The 23217-nt window shown below is 43.5% G+C and overlaps 1 protein-coding gene across 2 annotated transcripts; it reads right to left on the reverse strand.

Annotated features, from left to right (window-relative positions):
* Positions 1 to 10874: 10874 nt before the first annotated feature.
* LOC134107219 (uncharacterized) lies at positions 10875 to 14858 on the reverse strand. Of its 2 annotated transcripts, none has more exons than XM_062558878.1 (2): positions 12555 to 14858; positions 10875 to 11159 (listed from the first exon to the last, which is right to left on the reverse strand). In XM_062558878.1, the coding sequence occupies exons 1-2, from the start codon at positions 14856 to 14858 to the stop codon at positions 10875 to 10877; spliced, it is 2589 nt and encodes an 862-aa protein (XP_062414862.1). The 2 variants fall into 2 exon arrangements, with proteins under 2 accessions (XP_062414862.1, XP_062414861.1); XM_062558877.1 differs by having other exon boundaries at positions 11117 to 11159; positions 11690 to 14858.
* Positions 14859 to 23217: the final 8359 nt, after the last annotated feature.

A 23217-nucleotide genomic window follows, 5' to 3' on the forward strand; every position in this document is an offset into this window, starting at 1 on the left:
CCGAGGGACCAAATCAGGGCCAAAAGAGCACATACAAGCGCTCATTGAATTTTCACATCATCATGTATTCAAGTGATGTATTAAAATATAATGAGGACATCGATTGCTGAACCGCTCTGAATATCTGGGTCCGCACGTGACAAGTGTGCGGAGTCTGACCGAGGGCGATACGGACTCTCTCTCTCCACTCGCTCTCCACTTCTGGTGCTAACGGCATATTGAGAAGCAGATTAGGGATTCCCACAGCCTGGCAAAGAGATGGATGATATTGGCGCGTCCTGACAAACAACAACAGATCTCCGGCAGACTTGACTGTGTTTCACATAAGTCCATCGGTCACAATGGATCATCAGCTCTTCTCTAACTGTGTCTGCTGGTCATTAGATGCTGAGAGTGAACCAAAGCAGTAGTCTGAAAAGCAATTGAAACACACAATTACAGAGTCGGTTATTTGTGGGTTCATAATTACTGGTGAATTAAAGAAGCGACCATTTTATCATATGCACAGCGTTTGGTTCATTTTTCAAAAATGTTGAGCAGAGGATGGTTTAATTGGACGGGTTTTCATGTAAATAAACAAGACGCCCTGGTGGACAACATTCTGACATTGTTGTGCGTACGTTTACGTCCAATAGGAATGATGCATTGGATCAGTTTAAAGGCCAGCAGAAATGAATAAGTCACAAAGCGTGGTTTAGACAAACCGCCGCTGGTGTGTCTTCAAGAGGACAGAGTGTCGATGCTGCTTCTAGATCTCTATCCTAAGCCCGTCCATTTAATCCCACAATCAGGAGAACATGTCTGCTGCCACCCAAGCAGACACAACAACATCTTGACGGGTGGAAAACCACTTTAAGGGCCTCTTCATCAGATAGGTCTCTTGGGAGAATCCAGCTTTTTCTTGCTGTTTTCTTGCATTTATTGTATTTGCTTGTTGCACTTTCCCGATATCATGTGCATTCTGTTAAGTAAACGTTCCTCTGCATACATGGGACAGTTACAGCGTTTACTCCAAATAAATTTGGATTGTAACTCATTCCACAGACGACAGGTAAGTTTCACTTGAATTATCTTGTATAAAAACTCACTTTGCTTTTATTGTGGGCCTCTGCTGAAGCAAAAAGTGATGTGTGTGTGTCCACATAACAAATCACTGGAGAGATTATTCCATCAATATACCGTACATTTTACCACAAGGACTTAAATGATTAGACTTTGAGTAGCTGAATAAGAAGTCCATCTTCATAAACCACTGCATCAAGCAATGAGATATTAACAGCATTTAATGACCTTCACCAAGAGAGAACATTAAGTGCCCATTCATCACAGACCCCGAACACATATACGAAGCTCTGCGCTTTTCACTTGACATAAATAAATAAATACGTGAATTCTCCCGATAGATTAATTGTGCCGCAGCCCAACCCCAAGATAAAATGTCATAAAACGCATCGCTTCCTGGAAAAGTTTTACTCAAACTATAAGTGCAAATGAGGCATAAATAACATAACTAATCTCTGGAGGTGTGGATAAAGCCTTGCAATAAGCCCATTTCTTTGTATAATGCGTGTATGTTCACAAAGCATTGGACCTGAGACTCTCTTTCTCTCTGTCTCTGTCCGCTCATGGAAGCCCTCGGGCGCATCATTAACCACGGACAGTGACACGGTGGTCGGATGGCTCGCCGTTCTCTATACACCGGGGGGTGGCCATCAATCACCCCTGACGGCTGCTTGATGGGTTATGACGCTAAATATGCTGTCATTTGCCCGGCGACATGTGACACGTGACTCATCGTACGGCGGGAAGATGCATGCGTGTTGGCTTTGTTTCACACACTCTTTCTCTTCAAAAATCTCTCAGCAGTCATGTTGTGATTAATTGAACTCCAAGGAAAAGCCACATGAAGCTCTGTCCCTCGTTGTTGTGACAGGTCGAGAAACACACTTTTTCATACAAGCTGCTCTTGTTTTTTTTGTGAGGTTGAGCAAAATGGATCCCTTTGTGTATTTTAATGGTTTTACGTTGTTTACCTCCTCCTAATTATAACCCCCTCTTTGACATTGATGCCTCCCCAAATAAGTGACCTTGAGGCTTAACCCGTTCTGGGTCTTTTTCTTGCACTAAAGTCAATTATGTTGCCGTAATGCATTACGGTGGCATTCCCCAGACCATCAGTCATTGTCTGCTCAAGCTGGTTGCACTGGCTCGTCCTCCTCATCTTCTGTCCCCCTGCAGGCAGAGATCTGTGTAAAGGCCGTTACTATCCCGTGACTCACTAACCAATCCGGGAGAATTCATCTTGGTAGAGAAATCTCAGGCACCGTATTTTCAGTGGGGTTGTTTTTTCCCGAATTTTCGATGAATGAACCGCCTAAACAAATCACACACAGTGAGTTAAAGAGAGGTCTTTTATTCATTTCTTGCGGCTTCTTTCTCACACTCTGTGTGATGACATCACATTTAGCTGTTAGATTTTTTGGAAAAGATTAAACAGAGAGAGAGCATCTGCAAAAGGAGCATTGCGAGTCTAGTCACAACAGCCCTTTGGAAAAAAAGGAATCAATACTTTTCCTCTGACCAATTTTACAGTTCTCCACGTCGGTTGCATCTGGAGTAATAAAGCTGTTTTCTCTGCACATCCTTCAGTCCTGGCTGTAAAGACACTGGAGGCAATGTGAAGGCAATACAGTGGACAACGGACACGGCAGCGTTTGATCTGCTCGATCACGACGGCGCAGAGAATTCAACAAGTAAAGGGTTTTGCAAATTAAAGTTTTTGGGGCTCAAACATTCTTGCAGTGACTGATGCTTTGGAGGAGCTTTTGTTTTCCGCTGTAAGAGCAGAACCTCAGCTACAAGGTAACACACAACATTAGGAGGGGACTTCGAGGGGACCAAGGGCCAGACATCAACCATGTCTCAAAGGAAGGGTTCTTGAACAGATGGTTAATTTATACGGGGGGGGGTCAGTCGTAATCCTTCCTGCCTTCTTCTTATTCCTCACGTCATGCAGGTGCTGTATGTAGACAGGTGGTGACTAATCACCTGCGTTAGAGCGCATACAAAATGCTGGAGTTTGTCATTGGAGAAACAGCAAAGGTGAACCAGACTGTGAGCAATACTTAGGACTGTTATTTGAATCGGAGCTGGGATGTAAATCGGCAGTTCAAGGGGTGCACATGCGATGTATGATGTAATACTGTCAATACAAAAGAGTTAGCGGTGCGCCAATAAAAAGAGAATTAAAAACTCCACAAACTAACGTAAACAATGCAGGCGTTTGCTCAAAAGCTTTATGAGGCGAGAAACGGTGAATATTAAAAAAAGACTCTTTGTTTCCAATCAAAGTTCCACGGGGCACATTAAAGTCTGTTCCTTCTTTCCTCTCAGAGAATGAGCGTCCTCTGGCAGGATTTCCTAATGAAGCAGCAGATGCTCTCATTACAGCTTCCTTGGTTCTAGCGACCCTTCAAGCCGGATAACTGTCGCCTCCCTTTCAAGTTGTCCAATATAAAACAGACAGATGCTCCGGCGCCATCCGTTTGGAGGGGTTTCCTGGGAGGTGCTTCCAGGTTGACGAGTTGGACTGTGGAACAAACTGTCACCCAGGTACCTCCGTGAATGTTCTTCCAGGAAACGCTCATATCAAGTGTGGGCCACATTCGACCATGTGAACGTTCCAGGGAGGACGGGGCAGATTGAAGGAAGTTAAAGGCCCACCGCCTTAAATCATCTCTCCTCATAACACAAAATGGACTAAAAGTAGTTAAATTGTTTAATAGTATGTGATAATGTGGCATACATACAGCCATGCTACACTTTTTGATTGAAAGTTGAAAGCTATAAAGCTATTATTACATTTTTTAAGGCTTTTTTTCTTTTTCTTTTTGTGATCTAATTCTTCTGACTGAATCCAAACTCTCTGCCATGCTAAAATGTGAGCGTTTTAGAAAACTTGTCCGATGTTATAACTTGTTTCTCAGGAAAATGTACTATCTTGGGTGAACAACTTTCTTTAGATTCCCTTACATTTGACTAAAACATTAACAATAGAACAAAATAGAAAATCCCCCATCCCATCCATTCCCCACACTGCTATAAATTCTCTATTTCCCAGCTACGTTTTGGGGCTGAAGGGCGGCGTGTGGATATGTTCTTGGGGAGCTAATGAAGAGAAATGAGGAGCAGGTGTGCACACGGAGACACAATCAGGTGAAGAAATGCCAGGGATCTGGTGTGGACAACTGCTGGACTGGGCAGCAAAAGGGTTTCTGCTAGAACTCAAACAGAAAAAGCTTCGTCGTGAAAGTGGGTGCAACAATATCTGCCATGAGAAAGTCTAGGTGACACCAACCCCAAACTGTTTTCAGTTTGATTTGATAAATTATACATTCAAATAAATAGACCAGATGAACTTTACCTTTTGGATTGTGTGTTTTGTGTAAGTCAAAAAGGTCTCTGTTTTAATGCTTAGTTTGGATGTCTGGTCAACTGCATCAGAGCCTCAGGAACTTTCTCTGGGCACGTTGAGCATCACTTCTCTGGGGAGTAAGGCCATGTGAAGGATGGAGATTGCAACTGGATAAAGTTGAGCTCATCTCCACACGTAAGGTTGCTGAACTGGAACAAAGCTGCTGGAAGTGGATTGATGTGAGTCTTTAAGGATTACTGTTAGAGGAGCTGGATGCATTGTAATCAAGGGGCGTCTAAGGGTCTGAAAAGGGAGCTCAATCAATGCGTTCTCATTCAAAAGTTTGTATAGCTGGTGAGAAAGTTTTCCTACGGAAGTCCAGCTGTACTTTACTGCCCAACGTGACCATAACAACAACAATTACCCTTTTCTGTTCTACAGGTCAAGGTCCGTTTTGCTATTGTTTAATGCAATACGTGTGTTAAACTAAGGGTGTTAAGGCCTCAAAGTGGTCAATGGGCAACGTCACGGTGGCCGCGTCTTTTTTAATTATACAGTCCTCCCAAATAAAGTATGTGTTAGTGCAGTAATTCACACAAATATCAATCTTTCTCAGTTAGTGTACATTAAATAATACAATTGAACTGTGGCTTTGAATGCCATTGTTTACTAAACCTAAAAAAGACACATCTTTTTTCCACTTAATACAATATTTGTTTGGGTTTGTTTGTTTTGAGCCATTTTACCACAATCCTTTTTTAGTAGTAGTAGTGAGCAGCTCCTCTATTTAAATTGTCTATTTTGGGAAAACATGATGGCACATGACATAAATCAATTGTTTTGGCAAAAAGCAAAGGTGCCATTCATCTAATTAACGGAGGCTCAGTTCTGCGCGAGTGTCCCAGTAGGTCAGGAAACTTTCATTTTATAATTTCCAGTCATTAAAGGAAAGTACAGTTACAGTAAAGTGCACGGAATGCAGGCCCACTGACTGCAAACACAATATATTAAATATAATATATATTAAATGTATGGGGTTGGTACACAGTTTTGAAGTAAAACTTTTCTGACTCGCATAATAACTTTCCTTTGTCTGCCTGCCTTGAAGGGTATGTTCAACTAAATGTCTTTTAAATAGTCATATTTGAATTATTTCCCCTTAAATGACCATCTTCTCAGAACTGAGTGATTAAAATTGCCTTTCACATTGCTATTACCTCCTTGGTTATTAGCACCATGATTTGATTGGCTGTTTTGGACGGACAGAGACAGTCCCGATGTTTTCATTTATGGCCTCTTATCACAGTTCCTAATCACGTCCTCTTGATGCCGATCTCATCAAAGACAAAAGAGTGAAAGCTGTGCTTGAAGGACACGGACGTCACAGTTTTACTCATCTGCTGTCAAAGGCAGTATCAAGGAAACTTGACTCTACAACTGGATATAAAACAATTATTTGATGAAAATACTTTCATAGTAAAAACTACTTTTTGATTGTCTTTTCCACAACTATCTGACCGGCGGAACAGAAACACCTGTGTCTCCACAAGTTTTTGGATGGTTTCTGTCAAAAAAATGTCTCAGAAAGAGAGAAAGCTTTGTCATCGTTTTGGAGTTACACATGACCTTTAAAAAAAACGTTTCCATTAATTTTCTTTAACTAGCCGTGTAATTGCATACTTTGGGTTTTCTTTTATCTTTCCTTTCTAAAGATCTCTTTCTCTTTCAACATCCCCATTTCTTTGTTAAACAGATTTAATTGGAAAATGAAACATTGTGGAGAATCCGGTGTTTGAATCCAAACAAAGGCGATATTGTGCCGTAGCATTTGATTAACCTCGTCCTCCCTTAATTGTCGCAACTTTCAATCTCCTCTCTCCATCTGTACACTCTTGCCCTTCAAGCCAAAGACAATCTGCTGTCATCTCTCTCTTCATCAGCAGTTTCTGCCCAGCACACTTTGCCCCTTTCTTAATCTTCAGCTTGAGAACTAGAGGATACACTTGAACCTGTCGAGCACCCTTAGAACACATGGAACCCTTTTTTTTAAGCCCTTTGCCAGGAGGTCTTCGTTTTTATTAGTTTTACGGGATTAAAAGGTTCTGGACAGGCGTCTCCTACCTACGGCATCCACTGCTGCGCGGGAACAGAAAGTTCATGATGTAACTACTCCTTTGAGAGACTGTCTTGACCCAAGAGAAAGATAGTTGAACCTGTGCGACACTGAAGTAGCTAGTTTGAGCTGAAAGGAGGTTGCAGACTGGCTCATAATCAGATGCAAGAGAGCCAGAGGTGAGGGAACTATTTATGAGCGGCACAAACTAAATGCGTAACCTCTTTGAGCAGGTTTTTGGTGACAGTGTCTCAGAGAGGGGAAAAGATCTGAGATTTTCGTTCCATCTGAGAAATGACTTCTGTGAGAAAGTTCGTATGAGCCTCTGGATCACGTGTACTACAGACTGACAGTTTTCTTTTATTTTTTTATCTTGTTCAAAAAGAAAGGTGTGCGTCACTTCAAGTCCCGGTGGGAAGCAGGAATGGATCTGGTACAAACAACTTTGTTAACGTTATGCTGAGAAACTATATAGCAGGCGGTATGTATACTCACAAAGTTGTGTGTTGACCTACATTCATCGACGCCTCATGGGAAATCTCAATTGTGTATTTGGAGAATTAGGTCACGAAACGCTTGTATCTTACCCTGCAAACATCAGAGGATGAGCAGAATAAGAAGTTACATAAGTTTGTGGTCTCAGGGCAGCAGACGTAAAAGGCAATATCGTACGCTGTATTAAACAATCCAGCACTCAATGATAGCAAGCTCCTGAGGGCATTTGAAAAAACCTGCCAATTAGCAAAGGATTGATAAGAAAACTCCACAAAACCTGACCTAATAAATTATTAAAGTTTTTTTTATCAGCTCCATGGCAGAAACCCCGCGACTAAATAAAGAATACAATGATATTGTATTTATATATTTGTCAGATATAATAGTTATTATGAAGATTTGCAAGGTAATGCTTCTAAATGAAGAAAAATGAGAGGCGGTTCACTTGTGGTTATTTCTTACGAGTCAGAATCCTGTGGGTCTGATTTATGTTTCTGAATCACCCTCCAATAGACTCCCAATTTCGTGGAAATTAAAAAAGAGTGCCTCCTTTTGAAATGTAAATTGGGTATGCAGATTTAGGATGAATCAAAATCGGCCTCCCATGTTGACAAGGAGCGAAATAAGCTTTTCATGAGCCATTAGGTCGATGCCAGTTGTCGACTCCAGACTCATTAAGGATCGCACAACAACTCCAGGACAATTCTATCTGCATCCAAATCAAAGCTTAGCCAATCAAGTTATGGGCTTCAGATGTGAATTTTTAATCAGAGCTGACAGTTTATGTCTAAATGAGAATAGTTTTCACACAACATTACAAGATTTTCCGATTATAATTAGTGGGGATTCTACAATGAATCATACTCTTGGAATGTCTGCATACACTTGTTTGTTTCTACCACATCTCTCCCCGCAAATTGCCCCACATTGGCTCAGATCATCAAGTCCCCTCGTATAAAACAAAGATCTACTTTTCAACGCGACACATCTGTCCCGTGATGTATTTTCTGAACAACAAGGGCCTTTTTGCGCCCACTTCGGGCGTATTTGTTTCGCACTGTGAGGTACAAACATTACAGTTACTGCAAGAAATCAAAGATGACGTCGCATCGCCGACTCAGCGTTCACATTCCATTGGTTAAACTTCTCTCTACATTATGTGGTTATTGGCATCAGGAGCAGCAGTAGCAGCAATAGTGGGCGGAGAAAGGCGCTGATTACCGTAAGTACCACAGCGAGTGCTTTCTGTGCGTGGTGTACAATGGACGTACATGAGGCCCTGAGTGTCTCAGTTGCTGTTGACGATTTGCTGAAAGAAAAATTAAATTCCTAAATAAAAAAACATTTTCTTGTTTTAGTTATTGTAAAAAAAAAAAGTTATTCACACGTTTGTCATTGTACTTTCACATGAAATGAACAAGCAAAAACAAGGTCAAAGTCAATTGGTTTGTTCCTCTGTGAAGGTAAACAGCAGCCCCTTGTCTACGGGTTTACATTAGAAAGAGCGTTCCAAACGAATAAGCTATCAGGCAGTGCTAACAATGACTGTCATCTGTGCGACACACTTGTTATTCCACTCATGCACGCCTGCTTTCTGCCAGTCAGCTCAAAGCAAAGTGCCAAGTGAGTTCTTCTGCATAAATCTATCAGCAGGGGGATCTTTAAATGACATCTGTCTGTCTCAGCTTGACTGCAACACTCAGTTGTACGTTCCCCAAATGCTGCCCCATATGGTGTTGCCATAGAATAAAAACAAAAAATAATAATTCTTTAATTTTTTAGGTTTTGGGTAAAACGCTGTGGCAGGAATTTGACAATGTTTAAAAGATGAGCATTTGAGATTGATCACCAGCTGGGCTGACCTTGGCCTTGCACACTTCTTGTACTCAAGGTCTGCAAAGAGACCCGTGGACCCTCTCTATGGAGTCACCTGCCACAGCAGTAAATCACGCCCCCTTCTCCCGGTCAGACAAAGGGTGAGGACGTCGATGAAAACAGAAATCTCTAAAGCGCTGATGTTTCTCTGAAGATGTGTCAGGTAAAATCTCTCTCTTTACTAATGAAGTCCCAGTGCGCCGGGCCTCACAGCTGCAGGTTTCAATTACCACAGTGAAACAGGACGGTGAATTCCCGACAGTGCCGGCAGACACATGTGTAACGCTGCATCGCGAACCCGAGTAATATGCACCGGCTCTGGATGAGTGGAGATGAGGTAGAACATTTGTCTATATGTTGATGACTTTGGGAAGTTTCTATCTAATTCATAGCAAGACAATTTATGCATTTATGTATTTATGCATGAGTGATCCTCTCTGTTCATTTCCAAGCTGAAGGTTTATTTGCTGTTTTTGCTTATGAATCACTATTTTTTTTGCAACAATCGGGCCCATTGTGCATTCAAATTCTGCTCTTGTACATTTTGTTTCTGCGAGTAGAGAAGGATTCCTCTGCAGTGCTTTATTGGTTCAACGGTTAATTTAACACTACTTTTTCGCCTGTGTTTCTCGGGCAAGTGAGCTGCGGGACTTTTTTTCCCTTTTGTTGGTTTATTCTTGTGCCCGTGGGAGTACAGATCAAAGCAATTCTGTAGATTCAAATGTATATTTGCGTCACACGGCGGCGATGTTTTGCACACAGAAGCAGAGATGTCAATCTCAGAGGCTGGTGTGTGTATTTAGTATCGATGACGCTCTTTGTGAGGTATTGAATGTTTATTGTAATACATTTGCACCTTGTTGTGGAATATTTCAATAAGCTCGGTAGAAGAGAATGATTTGTCTAATAAAACGGAGTCTTGATGAATGATCAAAGTTGCAGAAAGTCCATTTATTGCTTGCAAGCAGGAGGTCAACTACACAGGGACGTATCACGGTGCTCTGTGGAGATGGCGTCTCCGAGCAGTGAAAATGCTGAGTTCTTATACACACACATGAAGGTCATTTCTAGTGGTATGCAGACACGAGAGCTACTGAAGCCTGAAACTCTAAACCACCTGTGAGATAACACAAATGAAAAGTTACAAATCAAGCAGGAAAAGAATCAAGGCAAAGATGGGAGTAACAGGGTTCCTTTGTTCGAGCATTCGGGTGAAGGCCAGTTTGACTATCCTCCTTCACATAGCTGCAAAAGGCAACTTTTGGGTCTCCCTTTTCTTCTCACATTGCTTCATTACAGACAATAATCAATCTTTTGGCATAAGATTATGTTATAACATATTTTACCATTACATTCCACTCTTTTGATTATTCTTTAATCACACATAATATTGCAAAAATATGTTTTTGTGAGACCAAGTCTCAGGTCGTTTAGCAAGCAAATATGAAACAAAAGGAATGAACACAGAAACATGAGAATATAAAAATGTCACTATGCGTATGTATCGAGGTCGTAAGTGTTGAGGTCGACCAGGGAGTCAGAGTCACTGTTGGGGTCATTGTCAGAGTCATGTCCAGAATATGGAATTAACACAAACAAAGTGACACTTGCAAATAAACACATGGTTACACGAGTTCCCCCCAGTCGTCTAAGGGGGCTCCATGGCCGTTGCCGTTCCATGATAAGGGAGAACCACTCTTTAGATAGCTGATTACAAATCACAAAAAGATGCTAAGATACAATGAAACTGAAGCAAGCAATAATACGAATGAAACCGTAGTGACACAAACGACTACTGTGTCTATGTGGAGGGGTCCTGGTCGTGTTCTTCTTCTTGTGTTGGTCCGTAGGTACACGTTGGTATGTGGAGTCTGCCAACCTTCTTTCTTGTGAGGCATCCGCGTTGTAGACAGTCAACACAGATCACAATGCACTGTGTGTCTGTCGGTCAACTGCCCGTTGTGAACCCGTCCGTGGTCACTGCAACGGTGGTGTCGGTTGATTGACACTTGTTGTGTGGGTAGGGTCGCTTGAGCCTACTGCTGGTACTGGATCTGGAACCTTCTTGCAATGGGATGCGTGGATCCAAGTTGCCCTTTCAGCTACTTTGACAGCTGTTTGGGTGACAAGGAGAATCTGGAACGGTCCCTGCCAGCGTCGTGCTTTCCAGTTCTTTCTTCTGAAGTCTTTCACCACCACAAAGTCACCAGGTTTTAGTTTGTGGAGTGGTCCTTCAGCTGGTTTCGGGAGGGCGGCTGCAACCTGTTGTCGTATGTTAGACAGAGCAGAAGAGAGTTGTGCACAATATGTTAACATTTCATGTTCACATAGCGCGGTTGAAGGGAGTGGTGCCGTCGGTGCCTCGGTTCCTACGTGAGGAGGAAAACCAAACAATATCTCGAAGGGACTCAGGTTGCTTCGTGTTCGTTTTCTCATACGCATGTACATCAACACTAGAGGCAGGGCTTTTGTCCAGGGCAGACCTGTGTCTGCACAGCACTTTGCCAATTTGGTTTTGAGTGTGCCATTTTCTCGTTCCACAGCCCCTCCACTGGCTGGATGGTATGCGCAGTGTGTTTTTAAATCAATACCTAGGTATGCACTTAATTCTGTAATGGCCTCGTTGACAAAATGAGAACCATTGTCGCTTGATATTTTAGCCGGAATACCCCATCGAGGAATGATTTCAGAAATCAGGGCCTTGGCCACTGTTGCAGCGGTTTGTTTGCTTGATGGAAAAACCTCAACCCACTTGGAAAACATGTCTACCATCACCAGACAGTGTTTCTTACCTTCAGATGGAGATAACTCCACAAAATCCATCATAATGTGCTCAAAAGGGCGGGTTGGTGGTGGGTGTGCAGCCTGGCTGGACACGCCCACGGGCCTGCCTACATTGTGAGTAGAACAGGTGACACATGCAGAACAAAATTTTTGTGCATATGCTGTGAACCCTTTTGTAAACCACGTCTCATTAAGTGCACGTAACATTCCACCTTTTGACACATGGTCTAACCCATGAGTCAACTTAGCATAATGGGCAAAATAATGTTTAGGTAAACACGGCTTGCCCTCGGGTCCAGTCCAGAGGCCGTTGGTGTAAATACAGCCAGATATGGACCAAAGCCGTCTTTCATCAGGGGTGGAGAGGGACTGCATCGCTGTAAGAGAGGAGGGAACTGACACCTGAGAGCACATGAAAACAGAGGAAGCTGGGAGCGAGCGCAGAGCAGCAGCTTTTGCAGCCGAGTCTGCTCGAGCATTTCCCCGTGATACATCATCTGTATTAGACGTGTGGGCTGCACATTTACAGACAGCAATTGCTGTGGGTAGCAAGATGGATTCCAACAGTTCAGCAATGAGAGTGTGATGTAGGATGGGCTTACCGTCCGATTTAAGGAAATTCCTGTGTCTCCACAGTGCCCCAAAATCATGTACTACACCAAACGCATAGCGAGAGTCAGTGTGAACTGTGACTGTTTTACCCTTAGCCAGTTTACAGGCTTCGGTCAGAGCGATGAGCTCAGCTGCCTGGGCTGAGAGGTGACATGGCAGAGGACCTGAACACAGCACACCAGAGTCAGAAACAACAGCAAAACCAACACAATTTTCACCAGACTGAGGATCGCGAGAGGCGGATCCATCCACATACATTACCATGTCGCTGTTAGTTAGTGGAGTGTCCACTAGGTCAGGACGAGGAGTGCACTGAGCTTGGAGCTCAGCCAAACAGTTGTGGTCCTCCCCATCCCCAGGAATAGGAAGTAAGGATGCAGGGTTAAGGTTAGTACAACGTTTTATTGTGACATTCGGCATGTCGAGGAGACATGTGTGGTACCGTAAATAGCGAGCCGCAGAAAGGTGAGAAGATTTCTGTTCGATGAGAATCAAAGAAACCGCGTGCGGAACGAGCAGAGTGAGTGGTGCGTAACCCACTATGTCACGTGAGGCAGTGAGCGCTCTTTCAGCCGCGGCCACAGCGCGCAAACATTGTGGCAGTCCTGCAGCGACAGGGTCGAGTTTTGCGGAGAAATACGCAACCGGGCGGAGTTTATCACCATGTGGTTGTAGCAGCACAGAAGTCATGCAGCCCTGTCTTTCATCTACTGTCTGAGTAAATGGCTTATTCGGGTTCGGCAGTCCAAGAGTCGGAGGAGTTTGCAAAGCACATTTCATTTGTGTGAAGGCCGCATGACCCTCTTCAGTCCAGATTATTTTGTCGTGTGCTGTAAGATTTTTTCCATGGATTAGGTTTGATAACGGTTGTTCCATTTGTGAGTAGTTTGGAATAAATGATCGACAGTATGAGCACATGCCCAAAAAGGACATCATTTGTTTTTTGGTGTTGGGTTTCGGTATCGATACGATCGCGGCAATTCTTTTTGGGGAGAGGGTTTTTCCTTCTCCAGATATGTCATGACCTAGGAAATGCACATTTTGAGACACAAATTGTAATTTAGAAAGGCTGGCCTTGTGGCCTTCCTTTGCTAAATGTTTGAGTAGTTTAAGCGTGTCTGTCTGACACTGCGTCTGAGTAGGAGCTGCAATTAAACAGTCGTCAACATACTGCAGAAGTGCAGAGCCGGGAGAGAGCGTTAAGCTCTCCAAGCTTTCTCTGAGCGCATCATTGTAGATTGTGGGTGATTCGGTATAGCCTTGACACAAACGAGTGAAGGTGTATGGCTTACCGTTGAAGTTGAATGCAAACCAAAATTGACTGTCTTTGTCGACTGGCACGCTGAAAAAGGCATTTGACAGGTCAACAACAGAAAACCATTTAGCTTCAGGAGGAATCTGAGCTAGGATTGTGTAAGGATTAGGAACATTTGGTGCCCGTGCATGAACAGCCGCATTTACTGCTTTTAGGTCCTGCACGAAACGCCATTCTGTAGGCTTGCCAGCATCTCTGATTTTTTTTACTGGAAATATTGGCGTCCTGACCGGTGAGTCTGGACATGGAACTATCACTCCTGCCTCCAGGAGCGAATTGAATACAGGTGTGATACCGTCAATGGCCTCTTGTCGCAGGGGGTACTGGTGTTTGTGGGGGCGGAAGTCAGAACGTGGAGTGATGACGACCGGTTGGCAGTTGTTGATCAAGCCTACGTCATATTTGTGTGCCGCCCAGAGTGTCTGTGGAACAGAAGCAAGAGCGGGAGAAATCGATGTGGGATTTGTTAAAAATGTTTCAACTTTGTCGTTGTGCTCATAAAACACATAGACAGATCGACGAGCTTGTGTGAGAAATACACAGTGAGTTCTGTAAAACCCTGTAGATGCGGAGCGCAGAACAAGCGGATCGATTGTCTCCTCCCAGTCAGTGAGAGATTCACACTGAGCCACAAATGGTCCCAAATCCCTCCATTGGTCAAGGCGTCCTTTAGACAGTGAGACATGGGGATAGGAGCCGGGAACTTGAAACAGCTCTTTCTGCGTGGAAGACAGAGAAATAGACACAGCAGATTTACAAGTTGACCAGTACAAAGTAGAACAGGCAATTGCATCACTGAGGGTCTCAAAAAATGTCTCTTCAAAAGAGTCGTCTGGACCCTCTGACACATATGTTGTGCAATGCAGGTGTTCAGGGTTCATACGGTCTGCATGAGGAGAAACCCGTGCTTCACCAGCCTGGCTTAGCCTCCGAGCGTCATCGATCGGGATCCACCACTGATACACAAAAAGAGGATTAGAGGGAGCCTTTTGCATCATTTGGAGTGCGGCTCTACGCCTAACCACTTTAAGGCCGTCTGGAGATGACGTCAAACAAATACCATAGGTACACATCAAGTCTCTGCCCATCAGATTTACGGGACAAAGTGAAGAGAGTAAAAAAGAATGTTTTACTTTTATGTCAGGTTTTAGGTCAGTCTCGTCAGAGTGTACACTCGTCATAGGTGTAGTAAATTTTTCTGTCACAGTCAAACCTGAAGCCCCTTGAGAATATACATACCGCCCACTCATTTTTTGATTTGGAAAATGTTTTTTTTTTAATTACTGAATGAGTAGCCCCGGAGTCTACTAAAAACGTCAATTCTTTCCCTTCCACAATTACTTTTGTAGTTGGCATATCTTTGTATGCATCTGATGAAAACATAGCATACGTGAGTGGTGGTGGTGTGGATGTATTCCGTTGCTGTTGCTCTAAGTGAGAAATGATGCTGAGCAAAACAGCATGTTGTTCTGCAGTGTGCGTGCGAGGAAGCAGATCTTCATTGCAGCATTGTGTGTGTGTGTTTATGTGGGTGTGCGTGCGAGGAAGCAGGTCTTCATTGCAGCATTGTGTTGGTGTGTGTTGTGTACTTTCCTGTTTTGGAGAGGCAGCAGTCGTCATCCCTTCACACGTGCAATCTCCCTCACACACACACCGTCAGTCTGAAGTGCCGAATTGTTGACCACCTCTGTCAGTCCCGGGGTGGCGCTGTCGCCCACGTGGCTGACGTGCCTGGTTAGAACGGTAGGGGCAGTCTTTGTACCAATGGTCTGTTTGTCCACAGAGGAAGCATTCGTCAGGCTGCATATCTCGTGGTGCTCCTCCTTGGAAACGCCCTCTTCTTCCACGATCCATTCCCCAGCCTCGTCCTCTCTGTTGGCCCCTCCCATAAGAATTTCCGGATGGGTGGGTGTCTCGTCCTCCTTCTGCACCCAGTGTCATCTGTTTTACGGCTTGGAGCATCGCGAGTTGGGCTCTCTCCCCAGTCTGCTTGCTGCGTTTGTCTTGACACATTTGATTTTCCACATGCATTTTATAATTGTGTCGTGCGTGTTTTACCACTTCTGTGAGCCTTGCATCTTCCAGACCCACGACAGAGTGTTCTGTGGCAGTTTTGACGTCGGGCAGAAGCCCGTTCATGAAGGCGTTCTTGAGATGTGTTTCCCACACGGTCATGTTGGTTAGGTCCGTGGGCTCCTCGAGGCCGCTGTGAATCTGAAAAGCAGCCACAAGACGCTGATAGTAAAATGTCACATCTTCGGCTTTACCTTGTTTTGTGCTGTTGATGAGTGCCATGTTGACAGCCGCTGGGAAGGCCGCAACCACAGCATCACAGATGGCTGTTATGAATGTTCTGTAGTTGAGGTTTGCCTCATTGCTCCAGTCGCGGTGCACTTGGTGGGAGTCGCAGCCGGCACCAGTGACCACTGCTCTGATTTTGCTGAAGTCACTTGGGCCCACATGTTTGACCAGCAGGCGGTGGACCTCAGCTCCGGTGGGCATGAATTCTTTGCAAAACGTCAGGAACTCTTTTCCAAAAGCCACACCATTTTTTATGTTGGGCAGATGGGAGGCAGCTTGTTGAATGTCCGCGGAGGTCCAGGGCCTGAATACGAGCCCAGGTAGTCCATCCTGTGGCCGTAGAACTTGAATCATGGGGGCTTGAATATAAGACCCATCCAGTTTACTGTCCATGGTGGTGTTAGGACTAAGAAAATCCACAATTCTTCCGGCTGTGCCCCTCCAGGAGGATGGGTCGTGGATTGACCATGCAGAGTCCGGGGTGGACTGGGCTGTGGGGTCAGCTTTGAATGGGTTGAGGGGTGAGCATGATTTGACGTCTGCACCTCCCTGGTCTCCCAGCCGGGTTTGACTGCGTGTTACAGTTCTGCCAACCGTTGGATTGGGGTTGTACGGTGGTGGTGATGATTGTTGTTGGACTGGAGGTGGTGCAGGAATTTGATAACACGTGTTCAGGAGAGGACCGCCTGCCCCTGTCAGGGATGGATACAATGGAGAAGACACACATGGATTATTCTGTGTTTCTATGTCAGGTTTTTCAGTTTTTAAACACGTCATTTTCTTCATCATTTGTTTTCTCTCCCTACATTCACATTCCATTTCCCATTGTGCCAGACATGTCTGGTTTTTCTCTATTATTTCTAAGTCTTTCACTTTGATTTTTTTACCACTTTTCAATTCTTTCAACCTTGCTTCCAAATCCCCTCTTAACATTTTAAGTTTAGCGGCACTCAACGAGCCGTTTTCTGGAAACCCAAACTCTTTTGTCCAGTATGGGAGACACTCTGTACATGTTTTCCCGTATTTCTGCTGCATCATTGCCACAATCGGACCCCACGGTTCCGTGTGTTTTGCGGACTGGCCACCCATCTTTTGCTGGTGTGGACCCTACCGGTTTACTTATTACAATACAGTCGTCACCGTAAGGCTTAGTTTCTTTATACAAGGAAAAACTTTTGCAAAAACCCCAGTCAAAACTCACGCTACGATATTGCCACGATCTTGTTCTAAAGGTAATTCAGTAAAACTCACGTTTGGTTGTCAATACCAGTGATATCGTTCTGCCTGTTTCCAGCGTAAAACTCACGCTACGATATTGCCACGATCTTGTTCTAAAGGTAATTCAGTAGAACTCACGTATGGTTGTCAATACCAGTGATATCGTTTCACCTGCTTCAGCATAAAACTCACGTGTGCTACAGCCACGGTCTTATTCTACAGGTAGAATTCACGTATGGTTGTCTATAACAACGGTCTTGTTTTACCCGGGTAGTCAATAGCGAGTGTTACGATCTCGGAGAATTTGTTCCGAGTGAAATCTCTATCGTGCACAGTCCTACTTCTTCTACTTGTAGTCTAGCGAGTGTTACGATCTCGGAGAATTTGTTCCGAGTGAAATCGCCATCGTACACAGTCCTATCTACCTTCGCATAAAATAATGCATCAGAAATATCCCGGAATCATGTACTCAAAATGAAATAAAAATAAAAATAATAAAAACAAAAACACCCAAATGTTAAAAAATAAATGTAGGCCTATATTCCCCAGACTACAACAACCACTTGATCAGTCATCCTTTTCCGCTATGTTCAACTCTTACTGTTACTTTATAATTGGAATTTCAACTTCTTACCCGAGTCTGTAGAAATTAATTCTTTTTCGCTGGATACACGTGACGTCAATCAGGACTCCTTCGGTTTCCGCCCGTCCTTTCTCTCTTGTCTAAGGAGGTATGAGGCAGGATCATCAGCTGGTGATCCTGGAAAAGGCCTTTTCTCCGGACGGTCCCCCGGAGCCTGACGGACAGTCAGTGAATCCTGTTCGTGACGCCAAATTGTTGTGGAATATTTCAATAAGCTCGGTAGAAGAGAATGATTTGTCTAATAAAACGGAGTCTTGATGAATGATCAAAGTTGCAGAAAGTCCATTTATTGCTTGCAAGCAGGAGGTCAACTACACAGGCACGTATCACGGTGCTCTGTGGAGATGGCGTCTCCGAGCAGTGAAAATGCTGAGTTCTTATACACACACATGAAGGTCATTTCTAGTGGTATGCAGACACGAGAGCTACTGAAGCCTGAAACTCTAAACCACCTGTGAGATAACACAAATGAAAAGTTACAAATCAAGCAGGAAAAGAATCAAGGCAAAGATGGGAGTAACAGGGTTCCTTTGTTCGAGCATTCGGGTGAAGGCCAGTTTGACTATCCTCCTTCACATAGCTGCAAAAGGCAACTTTTGGGTCTCCCTTTTCTTCTCACATTGCTTCATTACAGACAATAATCAATCTTTTGGCATAAGATTATGTTATAACATATTTTACCATTACAACCTTTGCTTTCTGCATGTGCAATTAACTCTCCCTGCTCAACAAATGCAATACTATTGAGTTCAGTATTCAGCTCCCACCTTTTATCTACTCAAAGTCCCCCTCTCCTGCGGATCTGCTATCGCTGAAAAATGCCTCAGGACAAGGACTGCTCCTGATATGTCACCAGCCATCAGTACCCACAGGGGGGGGGGGGGGGATCAGATGCTTTGCCAGAAATCCCACTCAGCGCAGATTATCTGGTTGTGTTTGAGCTGTACAGACTCGGGTCTATAACTCGACTCACACATTGATCGGCCCTAATCAAAGCAAGCTAAAGATTATTTTTTTAAGACGCAGATTCCCAGTGTGGATGTGCAGAAATGCAGTGTTAATATTATGTTAATAATGTCAATGCTATTACCATTCTAGCTATTATTTATAAACTATATCTATATATATAGAAGTGTTGTATATATATGTACATTGAGCAGATATGGAAACTCCAGTGCGATATTACAATGGGGCACCTTCCCGACTCATGTCCGTTAATGTGGACAGTAACATGTAGCCTGGTTGGTTGATGCGGAATGCAGGTTTTAGCAGAAATGTTCATAAATCAGGAACACAATGGTTAAACCATTGAAACAGCAGGTGATAATCCCTGTGTTTTTTTGCTTTAAGGGGGAACAGTGCAAATAAAGAGATCAAGGCGCCCAGGCGGCTCAATGGGCTGAAGTTCAAAACCATTAATCTGGAACATGGGTTTGGTTCTGGCTCAACTTTGTTCGATCAGGTTGAATTCTCCATCCTCCAAAAACCATAACGATGAATCAAATAAATACCAAAATATTAGGAACTAAACAACATTTCAAAAAAGACAAATGTTTCACATGCATTTGCTGGAAATGCCATAGCAATTTTTGTTTAACTTGTCTTGTGACGTTTGCTCCCTGGCCTCGTAAAATACCTTATTACCACCCTGCAGAGGCTGTGGCAAGGCCAACGCCAGATCTCATTGCAAGTCATTGAATTAAGTGGCAATTTCAGGCCATCGGAATGTTATGTAAGTGAGAATTCTCTCCTTAATCCAAGCATGCAATTCTATGAATACCAATGGAAAACTCCCGTCTGGATAAGCCGTTACATCTGTCTCTCTGTCTTTATATTACTTTTTTTCATGTCTCTTCTCCATCCGCCTCCCATCTGCTACCAAACGTGTTCCTCCTTTACCTGCGTATTTATTGCTTATTTAACATGAAAAGTTAACTCCCCAAACTGTTCACTCAGGCACATCTTACAATGCAAACAATGTTTTTTTTCTTTTTAATTATGCAACCTGCAGGTGATTAAATTCTTCTCCTACTGCCCTGCCAATCAGGTATTGTCTAATCGAAGTAGGGAGATTTATGTGGGGACAGCAGCTGTCTGAATCAGATACATCATCACGTATGGAACTCTTCTCATGAATAGTCTGGTCTTTCAACGCAGTCGACGTATTAATCTCGTCCATGCACTTGGGCTCTGAGAGATCGCTTTCCAGGAGCGGACCGCTCATGCAATCATGCAGATTGCATGAGCGTAACGGGAGCCATTTGGTATCGTGCCCTTGAATCACGACACACAGATGCCAGCGGTATTTAGGGTCGTCTTTTTAATTTGTGAAAGTGATCCGAAACAAAGACTATGAAGAGAGTCTTTCCAAAGAGCAATAGGAACCCAGAGTCCTTGGAGGCTTATGGTAAATCTCCTCCTCCTGAAGTCAAGGGCTGTAGACTAATGGGTAAATGAACCCTCTTTGTTAGTTTTATTTTGTTTTAGAATCTCTAAATGGCCTCCTGGTGATTTGTGACCTGTGGTGAAGAACATGATGGTCCGAATCCAATGTGTGCACAAAACACCCCCCTGTTTCATTGCGGTATCTTTCAGCTACACATTTCAGCACCGAAGAAGAAAACCTTTGAGTAGCGTTGACGCATAACACTGTACATTACATTAGAGTTTGACAACTCTAATGTAATAATACTTGCCCCTTTTTGTCACTGTGTTTGGTAAAGTCAAAATCACTGTTGGCAGAATGGTGATCATTTATCAACGTGCACATTAAGTCAAGTTCATATTGTTTTTAGAAGAACTAATACAACTGATCTTATTACCACAATACAAAAAAAATCTAAAATGTGTTTCCTACAGCGCTCTTACTTCACTACATCAGGCACAGATTGTCATGTGGACATTTGACAGAAGGACCTAATTGTGGACATCTGTTGACATGCTGGCTCTCGTTCTTGTATTTTACTGATCGAACCTGTCAGACGCACGTGGATTCGTTCTGTGCCCTCATCCACTCCGTTTCAATCATTGGGGGAATCAAAGCTAACCAACAGGAAGGAAGTTAACATGTTGACGATTTACTCGCAAACACACTTTGCATTCAACTGCTGGATTCAAAGCTTTGTTGATGTGGCACAGGATCTCATCTCATATTTCTCATGACTAATGTTTCTTCAATGTCTATCTCAGGCTCTGACTGAAGGAATTCCTCCCCTTGAGAAGATTTAAAAACCACTCATGACTGCGCGTTCATTAGGCGACAGAGAGCTCTTTTCCTCAGCAGGGGCCGTTAATCCAGATTGAAGCCTGAGGAAAGCCACCTGCTGCGGCTCAGTTTGCACAATCACGCAGGTTTGTGTGGTCGCGCACGCGGCCCGACGTTCTCTCTCGGCGCCTCTTGGAAATGCTAAAAGCAGTGTGGAGAACCCATTCTCTGTCTGTCACCTGTTTGAGTGAGCAGTACGTCTACCCAATAACCCGCCAGCCCAGCACGCCTTTTATTGGCTTCCCTTTGATGTGACAGAGTAACACGGGGAACCTTGTAGCTGTTGCCTACAGATAACACACAGTTTGATCTTTTGCAGCTGAATATCATGTGAATTGTTTTTAGAAATAGTACAACGCAGCTTTAAATAGTTTAAGTGGTCCAAACCTCGATTCAGAACCGGGTCTGGATTTTACAGCCTCAGTACATTTACAGACACTGATTGATCTCTTTTACCAAACCTTTTATATTTTGAAAGGTATTCTCTTTATAAATGATTACATTTTATTTCATCACAATCCGACATTACATCGGGACACAGTATTACATTACATTACATTACATTACATGTCATTTAGCTGACGCTTTTATCCAAAGCGACGTACAATAAGTGCATTTCCACATAGATACAAACTCAGAAAACAAGTAACAAGAAAGTACATTTTTCATCAAATAAGCAGTTACAAAACATGTTATGTACATAATTTACTAATGACTCAATTGCAATTCGATTTCGGAAATTAAGATGATACAAAATCCCACAATGCTGTACTATATTACAATATTACATAACAGCATTATATGGTGCATATTATGACTTAATAAAATGAAACAAATGAGCTAGAAGTGAAAAAGAAATTCCTCTTCCTCTTTTTGTCATTAGAATATAAGAATATCAGCGTCCTCCTGCAAATGGCGTCATTGCTCCTCCCAAGGTGAACCTGAGCTGAAGTCTAATCAGAGAGAATTATTAAAGATTTCTTGAGTGAGGTTGCAGGAAGTGTGCTCTGGTTAATAAAAGGGCAATGCTTTCACATCAAAAGCACAGTTTAATAAAGACTACATTCAACATCCTCCTTATATGTTCATTGTCTGGGAGGGTTTCATGTGTAAAGCATCCTGAAATATAACTGGATGTTTATTTCTTCTTTGTTGCATTTTGCTCACGGTGGTACACGCATGCTGTCGTGTTTCGAAAAAAAATGCAGGACACACTTGTTTGTCAAACCTCTTTTGAAGCTCGCTTTTGACGAGTGAGCCCTTTCATAGAAGTTGCCCCTGGATGCGCTGGATGTTCATATGGCCCAGATGTAATTTTGTGTGTCAGAGGGCTGTGAGTCAGGGATCGCTGCACATTTCTCCCTGAAATTTCTTCCCGAATCTCATTTGAAAACAGCTTCAAAGCACCACAGAGCTGCACATGTGCCGACTTGTTGGGGATTTTAGACGCCAAATGTTGCGGCCCAAGCCTCTGTGATTGATTACTCTACTCCTACCTTGTTTTTGGATCTACTCCCGGCATCCCAGACTGTGACTGAATCATAATGACCCTGTTATTCAATTTAAATCTGTATTTGCATCAAGTACACAACATCAGACAGAAATGGCAGCGAATATTAGCCGAGGTTTGTCAACACAGGTGAAGCTCTCTAAAGACACTCGATGAATTGGACTCTTGTTTCATCTCTCTTGACAGACATTTGTCACACACCCAAGAAGAATAAGAGGAGCTGGACATCACTGTGGCCACACTCACCTACACTCAGGCCTAATTTACTTAAAGATAATCACTTCCTAAATCCCATCCCTCTTATATTGTAATTCAGGAACGTAGGGGGTTTGAAACAGCAAACAGAAGCATGGTCTTGTTGTATAATAAACTTTCTGCAGCTCTCAGGTATCAGCTGATGCCCATCATTTTGGGCTGCAGCCATCGAAATCCACCGACTTTGACCGCAATGCAGCAGGTGAACATTAAAGCTGATCACACCCTTCTCACGGGGCGGCGGGACACGGACCCGTAGCCCAACACAACAGGTCTTTAATGAAGGCGCCTGGGATGTGACAGCGGAGCTGCTCGGGTGCCCCTCCGTTCTGCTGAAGCCCATTTAGTCTCTTCACGCATTCAGGAGAATGAATTCAGGGATAAAGGAGGAGACACAGGTCGCAAACAATGTTGCAG

The sequence above is a fragment of the Pungitius pungitius genome, chromosome 18 (assembly GCF_949316345.1).
Source record: "Pungitius pungitius chromosome 18, fPunPun2.1, whole genome shotgun sequence".
NCBI classification, from domain to species: Eukaryota; Metazoa; Chordata; class Actinopteri; order Perciformes; family Gasterosteidae; genus Pungitius; species Pungitius pungitius.

What these genes read in the sequence shown, in the direction of transcription:
- LOC134107219 (XM_062558877.1), bottom strand. Translation starts at nt 14,858, where the DNA reads ATGAGTGGGCGGTATGTATATTCTCAAGGGGCTTCAGGTTTGACTGTG. An exon ending in GGAGTTATCTCCATCTGAAG is followed by an intron (nt 11,160 to 11,689) that starts GTAAGAAACACT and finishes ATACGACAACAG; the next exon opens with GTTGCAGCCGCCCTCCCGAA.